Below are 10280 nucleotides of genomic sequence, written 5' to 3' on the forward strand. Positions count from 1 at the left end.
GCACACTGTAGCAATTATTATACACCGCGCTATAGGTTTCGATTTAACTGTCCTGCAACACACCACGGTGATCGTACCGCAGCAGCTACTGCCGACCACCTACCAGCGGCAGAGTGTGACTGCTGCCAACCAGCACCGTGTGTACGACGACACACAGGCTTTGCCCGGTAAACGGGCAAAGTCCGCCGGGCACTGTTCAATCGTGTGGACGGGGCTTTACGGACCTTTATCAGTCCTTCAACAGTATTTCTAATACCCTTTTCTGTGAAGACAATGTGGGACAGTGCGGTGTCGAACCGTCCGTCCTCAAATGCAGGAATGTTAATCGCATCCTCTTTCGTGAACACTGAGGAAAAGAAGCTGTTCACTGCCTCAGCTATATCCTGTTCAGAAAATGCGTAACTGCCATCTTCAAGTCTGATACTCCTACCCGCATTTTAAGTTACGACTTTGCATAGCGGTAAAACTACATCTCAGATTGTTGGGCACAACACTAGTCAAGATTAGCCGATAAAAATAACAATTTATACACCAAGGCGACTTACTGCTCGCTAATTATTTTACCACCATGTTAAGTGAAGCGGTTCTACACGAAAGATTTTATCAACGAGCGTGTACTGGCGTTGTCCATTTTAGAGCAATTTATTTATAGTGGGAAAAACCAATATAGGCAATTTCTATTAAATTTGGCAATTAATTATCAGAGTATCAATAATATAATTTATTGGCTACAGCGTCTACAATGTTTGACTCTTATTAGATATGGTTTTGTCTACACCACATAACCAAAAACTTCTACTTTTGTCACCTGCAATTAATTACTTCTGGTCATACAATACAGTGGTCTTACAACTAGAGAAGACTTGTATTACGGTCTAGTGTTCCAATATGTTGAGCTGCGTGATGGCTAGTTAATGTTAGCTCATCAGTGCAACTCCCCCAATATATATATATATATATATTATATATATATATATATATATATATATATATATATATATTAAAATAATCAAGGAGTTTCATTCGAGTCACTTTAGTAGCCTTCCGGTTATAATCAAAGTTCATTCAACGTTAAGAACACTACATGTCCACTGGAAATATTTGTTCTTTTCTAGTGGGTGAGACAAGTCAAGTTATCCAAATTATTTATTTTACATTCTTTGAACTACAGGGCATGGCAATATTTAACACATGGAACGGTGTTGAACACATTTAACTGCTAGTAGTAGGTGGCAGGGACGAACTGCACATTAGTTACGAAGCGTCTATCAACCAAAGTGCTGGTAGCAGTTGCGATGTTGGTCCTCACAAACGTCGCAGTCACGAATTCCCTGCAACACATTAGGAGTCATTGCCAAAACAGTCATTGCATAATTACCACGGGTAATTTGTAGAGCAATAAACTAAACTGGCAGCTTGACAAAAACAGATAAGTTTAAAATAACCAATATATACACCAGCAGATGCAACTTACCTCTGTACGATGTTAGAGGTGAAGGTGGAGTGCACGATGTCGTAAGCAGTGTGAATGACTGGGACTATCTCGGTGGAGGTCTGCGTCACGAAGCGGAAGTCCGTGTTAACGTTGGTGACCGTCAGTGTGGAGGTGCTGGCGAACAGGACCGTTGTGACCTTTACTAATGCGTCCACTGGCGTTAACAATACCTGCAAAAACAGACAAATTACAGGTAAGGCACTTTAAATTAAGTAACACTCCATCCGCTTCACAAAATTGTCTACAGATTTTTAGCATACGGTTCAAAGTAAAGTTAATAAAAAGATCCCAAAGTACTGGTCAACATTTATGAATCCTGCTAAGAACTTTTAAAAAATTACCCAATTCCTACCAAGTTAACCCTAAACTTTCTGTAAACAACAGTGTTAATCAAAATTTACAATCTTTGAAATGTATGCAGATACATCCTTTCTCTTTGGTTAACTAAAAGTTCCGGGCATAACTTATGGTTATAACTTTACTTGCACAATAAAAAACTCGCCTGCCGTGTTGTCAGTGTCACAGTTGGTAGATGGAACTCGGTAATGGTGACAGAGACTCTGTTGAAGGCTAGGTCAGTGGTGGTGACGAATCTGTCAACGGTTCTGGTTTGCGTCACAGTCACCTCTCGACCCTGCTGCTGCTGCTGGCCCACAAACACCTTGCCGCCCACCTGTCCTGCCTGACTAACAGTCACAGGTTGACGGTCACTTCCCACAAAGTTACCGCCCTGGAACCCACCACTACCAGTCTGGCTATCGTCTGGGCCCACTACCAAAGCTCCACTGCCGCCCAAGATACCCAGAAAGCCACTGCTGCCGGTCTGGAAGCCACCGTCTCGGTCTACTACAATATCACCGCTGCCGAGTCTACTCTGGAATCCTCCACTGCCGGTCTGAAACCCACTGCGGTCTCCCTGGAATCCTCCACTGCCGGTCTGAAACCCACTGCGGTCTCCCTGGAATCCTCCACTGCCGGTCTGAAACCCACTGCGGTCTCCCTGGAATACACCGCTGCCGTCTTGACCCACTACGAAGAGCTTCCTACCACCACTGTTGCCCTGGAATCCTCCGCTGCCAGTCTGAAACCCACTGCGGTCTCCCTGGAATCCTCCACTGCCGGTCTGAAACCCACTGCGGTCTCCCTGGAATCCTCCACTGCCGGTCTGAAACCCACTGCGGTCTCCCTGGAATCCTCCACTGCCGTCTTGACCCACTACGAAGACATCCCTGCCACCATTGTTGCCCTGGAATCCTCCATTGCCTCCCTGGAATGGAGAACCAGATTGTCCCAATATGATGGGTCCACGGCTGCTCCCCTGTTATAAAACAGATTTTACGTGTGAGAATCTTAAAGAACTCGCTCTCTAAACTATCTTGACTCCAATTAAAAAAAATGCGTTATTCTAAAACCTAACATGTTTAGGAAGAAGCCAAGAAACCTGTAAACCCTATTTTATAATACTAGATTAATACCCAACAACATTGTTACTCCAGAACCAGTGTTGATAATCTGTTTTCTTATAGACTCCCAGCACTGAAATACAAAGACTGATCCAGGTCTAGTTTACCGGTTCGCGGGAATTTGAAGGCCAAGGTTTTAGAAATTTTATTTAACGCCGATATGACTTTTTGAGAACTTCACCATAATCATTAAGCCGTACATTCTCTTGTTACAAAGAGATGCATTTCACCTGTACATGTCCCAGTCAGTTGACAAATTACGTAGATTAACTTTAATCGCATCCCCATTCTAAGCAAGAGGAGTCTTAACATGAATTCAACCGACCCCAGAAAAGAGCGAGAAGAAAAACCAACATAAATCCAACCCCCACGAGGAATGACATAGGTTTCGTACACTTTGGAGTTTATTACCAACCCCAACACGTCGTCCCTGGTTGGAGATAGAGCCACCATCTGATGACGTAACTGCTACCACCATCACCACGGCAGCCAAGAACAAATACTCCATCTGAAAACCATTAATAATGTTTCTGCAATTGTTAATCTTTAGCATAACCGCTGGATTAGATGCAGATACTATAAAAGTTTTCAGACAACCATTACAACAATCCGATAGAAAGTGTTCAGTACAAAAGCGATTGAAAAAAATATCTTTCAGGACTTTACACAAATCACTATTGGATCAGCACCTACAGAACCTATTTATTTGTAGTACCTGGTTTCTTGTTTATATAAACCTTACCTTGGTATATAGAGTGAGGTGTGTGCGGTGAGTGGAGGCAAAGAGGACTGGTTGACCACACACAACCCACCCTCCTCATAGCCTCGGTGAGTCCGGCCAACGACCAGTATAGGGTAGTTAACACGCCCACCACTTGCTCCCTGGTTGCACTCTTACACCAGGGATGATTTACCCTCTAAATATAGAGAGGTAAATCTCATATAATTTTTTATTGTTCTTGGACTTGTGTAATTACTAAACAGTTACACATTTACATATCTTAGTTGTTGAAGCGCAGTAATACTCTTATACTGTAATGACAATCCCCTCTAAAAGCCGGGATCACGTGAGGATTAGACAACCTTGCTTATTTATGATTTAATATCATAACCCTACCTAGGGAGAATTAGATTAGGCTATATTAGCACTGGGGTGTTTAATCATCAGGTGAAATAGCTCTCTGCGATCCCTGATTTTCACAGGATCCACAGGCTGAATCGATTTGAATGAGTTGACGTGTATAACTTTCAATTAAATAAGACCAACTTAAACTGTTTAAAATTATGGACATATACTGAACTGTGGTAATGAATCAAGTGTGGGACATAGCTGACCGGGGTTTGGTAAGACTAACTTAGAAAAAGGAGAGCAAAAGATTAATAAAAATAAATTAGCATTCACAGGTGGATGGTTAAGGAACGAGGAAACACTAAAAACGAGGGTGATAGACATTCAGGAAGCACCATAGTACTGTACGCGAATAAAAACTAAAGTCGAAAAGCGGGTCAAACGTGAAATTCCAAGCACCCAGGGGCGTTTCCTTAGCTGCACCATACCCCTACCCCCCTTCTGTCCAAAAGAGTCATAGTCAATAATATGCTACATACTTGAGAGGTCATATTTTTATTTATGAGACATTCTACGGTGCTACTAGATGGTTAGGTTAGGTTATACTAAAAATATTTTTTTCGACTGAGCGCTATACTAGCACCGATTCTACTATCACAACATGATAATAAGTAAAAATTATCATTGTTTTCACCCAAGATAAAACACTTGCATGGCTATTGATCAATTTTTTTTTGCTAGATGGTGAAAGTTCCTCACAAGGCGGTCAATGAAGGCAAATAAAATATGCTCATGAAGTGTCATACATACTTATTTAAAAAATTGAGCCTTGCTCCATATATTATAAGCTATATGGGTCTTCATATGACGGATAAGGATCCAACTCACTAGAAATGAGCAACTGATAACTGTCGGCTATCCTTGGCCACGTTTACTATTGTTGTGCAGTATACTGTACGTGCACTGTCCTGTCTAGGTGCTTAGGTTAAAGAAGCCGTCCAGAAGACTTTCTGGACCGACAAACATTTTTCAATAAATTATCAGAGAATTTTGTAACGACACCAAGTATGGTCTTATTAAGACCAGACTAGACCAACACTGCTGGTATAGGGTCAGATTGTCGGCTACAGTATGTAACCAGTACCTGTCCATTGCCTAGTACTTCGCAACAATAGCGGCGAGACCGACAACCCAAGTGGTTAAAAGGTCGGCCAGTGGCGAAGAAGACAAAATAAATTGGAAATTCTATACAGTACCAGCAAGGGCTATGTATTGTACACCATACTTTGGTTGTGTTTACATATCCGGAACTGTATACCTGTATAATCTATATACATGACAAGTCAACTATAAACTTACATGACGGCTTTTACTGAATAAATAATAATTTATTAGGTTTAACAAACGTCAGCTGTTGATGTAATTCAGTACAGTATTTGTTTGCCTTAGGAAATTCTACGTCATCTAAACTCCTGAGACAACCTTGTGTTCGGGTGTTGCTTCTGAGGCGGTGTTATATATACTATTCTATGGTACATAATTTTATAAATTTGTTGATTTTAAGATTTTTTGTATTTACTTTTTAATAGTTTAAATATTCATGCTCTCTATACAATAACTAAAGACAGATCTAATTATTTTAACTTTATTATACATAAGAGGAATCGGACAAAAAAGCGGAAGTTGGCAATAGATGGCAGCACCAGCAGTGGGTCATGGCCTTGTTCACACCGCCACACAATATTCAGACACTCTTCCTCTCAACACTAATTTCCAGAATACAGCGCTGTGATTGGTCCAATTCCCAGAGACAAGTCAGACACTGAATATATTTTACTTATCAAACGCGTTATGTATTTTGTTTCCGGCCACGTATTTTAGCAGAAGACGCTGTGTGACTGTCAAAGTTACAGAAGATCAGTATCCCGTATTATTAGGCCATTTTACCTGAACCTTAGGGAAGTAATTATGAGCAGGTGATACCCTAGGAGTGAACAAGGTCGGTGGTAGTGAGAGTGAGACAGACAAGATGGAGAGGATGTGGTTATTTGTGGTGGTGTTGGTGAGCTGGATGGCTATGACCGCCGGGGTGGAGTTAACATTTGAACTCCCAGACAACGCCAAAGAATGTTTTTTCGAGGATATAGAAAAGGGTACAGAATCGACATTAGAGTTTCAGGTGAGCTTTTCTGTAAATTTTGGTAGGCACAGATACTGGGGTTCCTTATGCGAGTTTATGGTCTGGGGTATACAGGGGTGCCATAGGGAAGGTTTCAGGTAATACAGTACAAGTGGGAAGGTTTCAGGTAATACAGTACAGTATGGTAAAGATTTAGTAGAGGACGTGGACGGGAATCCTTATTAAAATAGGTTCTTTTTATAATTGATTACTTAACAGCTGGAGGAAGATCTATTCTGTGCCAGTGCCATTCCATGCTTAGTGGAGGCAGATCAAATTTACTCAGTGAACTGTTGAACCACCAAAGTTGTAAGAATTTTCGTAACCTTCGAATTGAAGTAACTCCCCAAACTATAAATTTCTGCCCAAAAATGCAATAGAATACAGTATTTTCAATTTTTGGCTCTTATCATACAATAATATATACTATGCAACTATTTAGCTTCCCGTCCTACAGTACAGTATTGTAAATTAGCCACTAACATGAATGAATTTTTCTATAGAAGATAAATATTTTTTACCTCCAGAAAATCACACAAAATAATAAGGATCTGCATTTACTTAACATAGTCTTTTGGCAGAGATTAATTACACAGATCTCTTCTTTTTTTTCACAATGGCCAAGATTTCAATTATTCTCAAGAAACTACCTAACCAAACTTAGAGCAAGACGTGACAAATGCATTTTCTCAGACTTCATAAGAGATATCATTAGATTTGTCCATTGATTAGCCAAGGTGTAGTTTTTTATCTTTTTTGTTTTGAACACAAATCTACATAGATATACTGTGACTCCTCATTTACTGTTTACCTGCAATGTTACCAGTTACTTCTACATCATTCAGTATATGATTTATCAATATTTTCATCTGGCAAGTGCTAGACGATTGCACTCACCTGAGGAAACCTGTCGCTATTGTCAAAGCATTATTCTGCATTGTAATCCTCCCAAATGAGATACTGTACTGTACATTCCCTCCTCACCCCCATTTACCCTCCACTAAAAGACGACTACCCCAACACTTCCCTACCCTCTCCCTCACTGGGTGAATGCTTCCATTTTTAGAGTTCAGTGTTTGGGGTTCAGACCTAAGGGGGGAGAGGATTGACATGCTAAGTGGTAAAGTCAGGAGTGGAGCCAACTGTACAATCTCCATTGTTACAAAGGTGATAACGGTGGTATGTTTTACTCAATACAGTATTGCTACATCTTTTGATTAAATATTGAAAAAAATTAACCACCCTAACCAAATCATTCCTAACCTGAAACATTGGTTTTTATTACCTAAAAAAAAATTGTCTACGAAAGAACCGTTCAGAAAACTCGGAGGAACTGACTATGGCTACCAGACCTGACCAAACATACTAAACCTAATCTAAACTAATGGAGCTATTTTCTTTTATCATCTTAGAAAAAAAAAACCCCACTTTACTGACTTCAGAGTAGTGGAGAGGGAGTCTGTGGCTGTATTGGAGGGAGCACCTGTCTAATTGTTAGAGAAAAAAATAAATAAATTGGACAAAATTAATATTTTTCATATTTAATTTCAATTAGACATCTGAATCACACAAGTTTAGTTATTCCATCTGTTTTGTAATTTAATTCTTTCATAGTTCCATGTTACAGGTATTTATATACTACTTATGGTGAGAACATTACAAATAAAAAATACTGCTGAAAGTCTTGAAGGTCACTCTTCAACCAAGAGTCATGAGAATTGGAAATCTTCCTTACTCTATCTGTACAGAATATTTTATACGTACCAATATGTTGTCATGAACATCTCGCAATTATTTTGGATGACACGTTGGAAGATGACTTATGCCTAAATCTTATAACAGGTAGTAACTGGAGGGCACTATGATGTAGACGTTGTTCTAGAAGGACCAGCTCGGCAGATCCTTTACAGAGAGATTAAACAGCAGTATGGCCAGTTCCAGTTTACTCCAGAGATCACTGGCACCTACCAGGTATGTAGTTATTGTCTGTCCACCTGCATGTTACAAAACTAGAGGCCAGTATTTATGAATTAAACTTTTAACTTTAGTTAAAGCCTGCAGATTTAGTTCCAATAGGTTATTTGTTATTTAGTGTTAGGTATGTTGATGTTTTGAAATTCTTTTTACAGGTGTGCTTCAGTAATGAGTTTTCAACTTTTAGTCATAAGCTCATCTACGTAGATTTTCAAGTAGGCGATGAGCCTCAGTTACCTGGAGTGGGAGAACACTTTACTGCAATGACTCAGGTGAGTTTGTCATATTTATGTATATTTACTTAATTCTCATGCTGTATTAAGAATGCCTTATCAACCACATCTATAAGTTATATTATAAAATTTAAATCCATTTACAGATGGAGTCATCCTCACAAAAGATTCATGAGGATCTAAACTCCGTTATAGACTACCAGACCCATCACCGTTTACGTGAAGCTCAGAGCCGCAAGAGAGGAGAGGATCTCAATGAGCGAGTGCTCTTCTGGGCTGTTGGGGAGACCCTGGGGATTCTGGTAATCACTGTGGGTCAGGTGATGGTTCTCAAGAACTTCTTTGCTGACAAGAAGACTAATCAAGCTGCTTACTAAACTTCAAGTCAGTTATGTTAAACAGTTAGATAATTTATTTGCTTCTAAAGAAGAACAGAGATGCCAGCTTCAGAAAAATCATTTTACAACACCATTTTTCCTTAATCACTTACTATTATGCTGCAGTTAAAATACAATCTAGTTTCATAAAAATTTATAACCTGTTTCAACTTCAGTAGTGTGGTTTTATCTTACATCAGTAACAACAAAGTTAAAGTTAAGAAATTTCATAAGTTTTAATTACTGATGATTAAGGATTTGCATCTCCCACATTCAAAACATCCAATTTCACTTTAGATCTTTTCATTTCTCAAACTAGAAGTAAATGCTTTTAACATACACCAATATTCCATTTATATGAGCATCTGTTAATTCGTATTAAAATCCTGACAAGAAGACTTCTATAAGTACTTACCAATATTTATCACACATTGCTTTATCATTCATATGTAATATCACAAACTGACATCTTTTAGGCCTTTCATCAAACCTTCGATTCCCTAATACATGCATCCAGTAATGCATTAATTTGAGAAGAATTAAGGAAAAGAACTAACCTGAGCTGTATTTTTTAGGATATGGATTTAAAATTTGTTTTGCCCGAATCCGTTGATAGTAAGGAGTTGCTGGATCTGACACTGAAGTTGCACATGTATGGGATAATTCTTGTCCCAGGATAGTTTTTGCTGTTCAAATTTATATGTATTAAAATAGATATAGACATTGTAAAGTTATTCAGAAGCCAGCAATCTAGCTGGGTTTTTGTGTTGTGTGGAGACATAGCAGAGTATTGATTGAGGTCAACGAGTAAGGGTCAGTTGCATCAACTGTCACTGTAAGACAATACTGTATTACATATAAGACCTCGATGTATATGTATTTGTTAAAAGTCGTGAGTGGTTATCTTATTTTAAGAGTTAGCTTCTTTACTTTGGGTAAGCTATTTGAACATTAAAATTTTGAATGAAGGAAGTTTTTTTTTTTGCTCTACTTCAGGAAAAAATTATATTGAATGTAAAGATTGTACAGGCTATCTCTTAAGGTAATTACTTTGATTATTAAGAGGTAAAATAGTTTTGGTTGTGTGAGAGATCTGTAAATACAGAAACGTGTTATATTTGAATGGAAGATATATTTAAGCGATAATTTTGAGTCTAGGGGGTACTGATATGTGGCTCACACAAGACTTGGCAGCCTATTAACCCTGACTATGGTACAATTAACAGCAAGGTAACTTTATTAAACTGATTCTTCAGTAAATTCCATCACAAGGTGTGTAATCTTATTCAAATTTTCATGGTGTATGTGCGCATTATTAACATACTCATTGCTAGTTTTTTAAGTTGATGGAATTCTTTTCTATTTCATTATTGTACTTGTACGGTATAAAATGAGAAATCTTGTCAAAGCATTTTGACATTGTGTGATGTAGTGTGGTGATAAATTATTGTTTTTGTATGTACTATCTTAATAAAATATGAGTTTAAAAA

The 10280-nt window shown here is 38.7% G+C and overlaps 2 protein-coding genes across 2 annotated transcripts; one reads left to right on the top strand and one right to left on the bottom strand.

Moving 5' to 3' along the window:
- Window positions 1-1133: 1133 nt before the first annotated feature.
- On the bottom strand, window positions 1134-3927 carry LOC121877594 (hyphally regulated cell wall protein 1-like). The gene is made up of 5 exons (XM_042383391.1): window positions 3701-3927; window positions 3374-3466; window positions 1998-2813; window positions 1475-1665; window positions 1134-1331 (listed from the first exon to the last, which is right to left on the bottom strand). The coding sequence occupies exons 2-5, from the start codon at window positions 3464-3466 to the stop codon at window positions 1220-1222; spliced, it is 1212 nt and encodes a 403-aa protein (XP_042239325.1). The 5' UTR covers window positions 3701-3927; the 3' UTR covers window positions 1134-1219.
- Window positions 3928-5872: 1945 nt separating this feature from the next.
- LOC121877595 (transmembrane emp24 domain-containing protein 7-like) lies at window positions 5873-10280 on the top strand. Its single transcript, XM_042383392.1, has 4 exons — window positions 5873-6206; window positions 8049-8177; window positions 8336-8452; window positions 8560-10280. The coding sequence occupies exons 1-4, from the start codon at window positions 6057-6059 to the stop codon at window positions 8788-8790; spliced, it is 627 nt and encodes a 208-aa protein (XP_042239326.1). The 5' UTR covers window positions 5873-6056; the 3' UTR covers window positions 8791-10280.

Source organism: Homarus americanus, unplaced genomic scaffold, assembly GCF_018991925.1.
Source record: "Homarus americanus isolate GMGI-L3 unplaced genomic scaffold, GMGI_Hamer_2.0 scaffold54332, whole genome shotgun sequence".
NCBI classification, from domain to species: domain Eukaryota; kingdom Metazoa; phylum Arthropoda; class Malacostraca; order Decapoda; family Nephropidae; genus Homarus; species Homarus americanus.

Bases quoted from the DNA above. Each gene is read 5' to 3' on its own strand.
- LOC121877595 (XM_042383392.1), top strand. From the start codon at position 6,057: ATGGAGAGGATGTGGTTATTTGTGGTGGTGTTGGTGAGCTGGATGGCT. The intron at 6,207-8,048 runs GTGAGCTTTTCT...ATCTTATAACAG, and splicing joins AATCGACATTAGAGTTTCAG to GTAGTAACTGGAGGGCACTA. The intron at 8,453-8,559 runs GTGAGTTTGTCA...ATCCATTTACAG, and splicing joins ACTTTACTGCAATGACTCAG to ATGGAGTCATCCTCACAAAA.
- LOC121877594 (XM_042383391.1), bottom strand. From the start codon at position 3,466: ATGGAGTATTTGTTCTTGGCTGCCGTGGTGATGGTGGTAGCAGTTACG. The intron at 2,814-3,373 runs GTTGGTAATAAA...GTTTTATAACAG, and splicing joins ACCAGGGACGACGTGTTGGG to GGGAGCAGCCGTGGACCCAT. The intron at 1,332-1,474 runs GTAAGTTGCATC...AATGTGTTGCAG, and splicing joins ACCTCTAACATCGTACAGAG to GGAATTCGTGACTGCGACGT.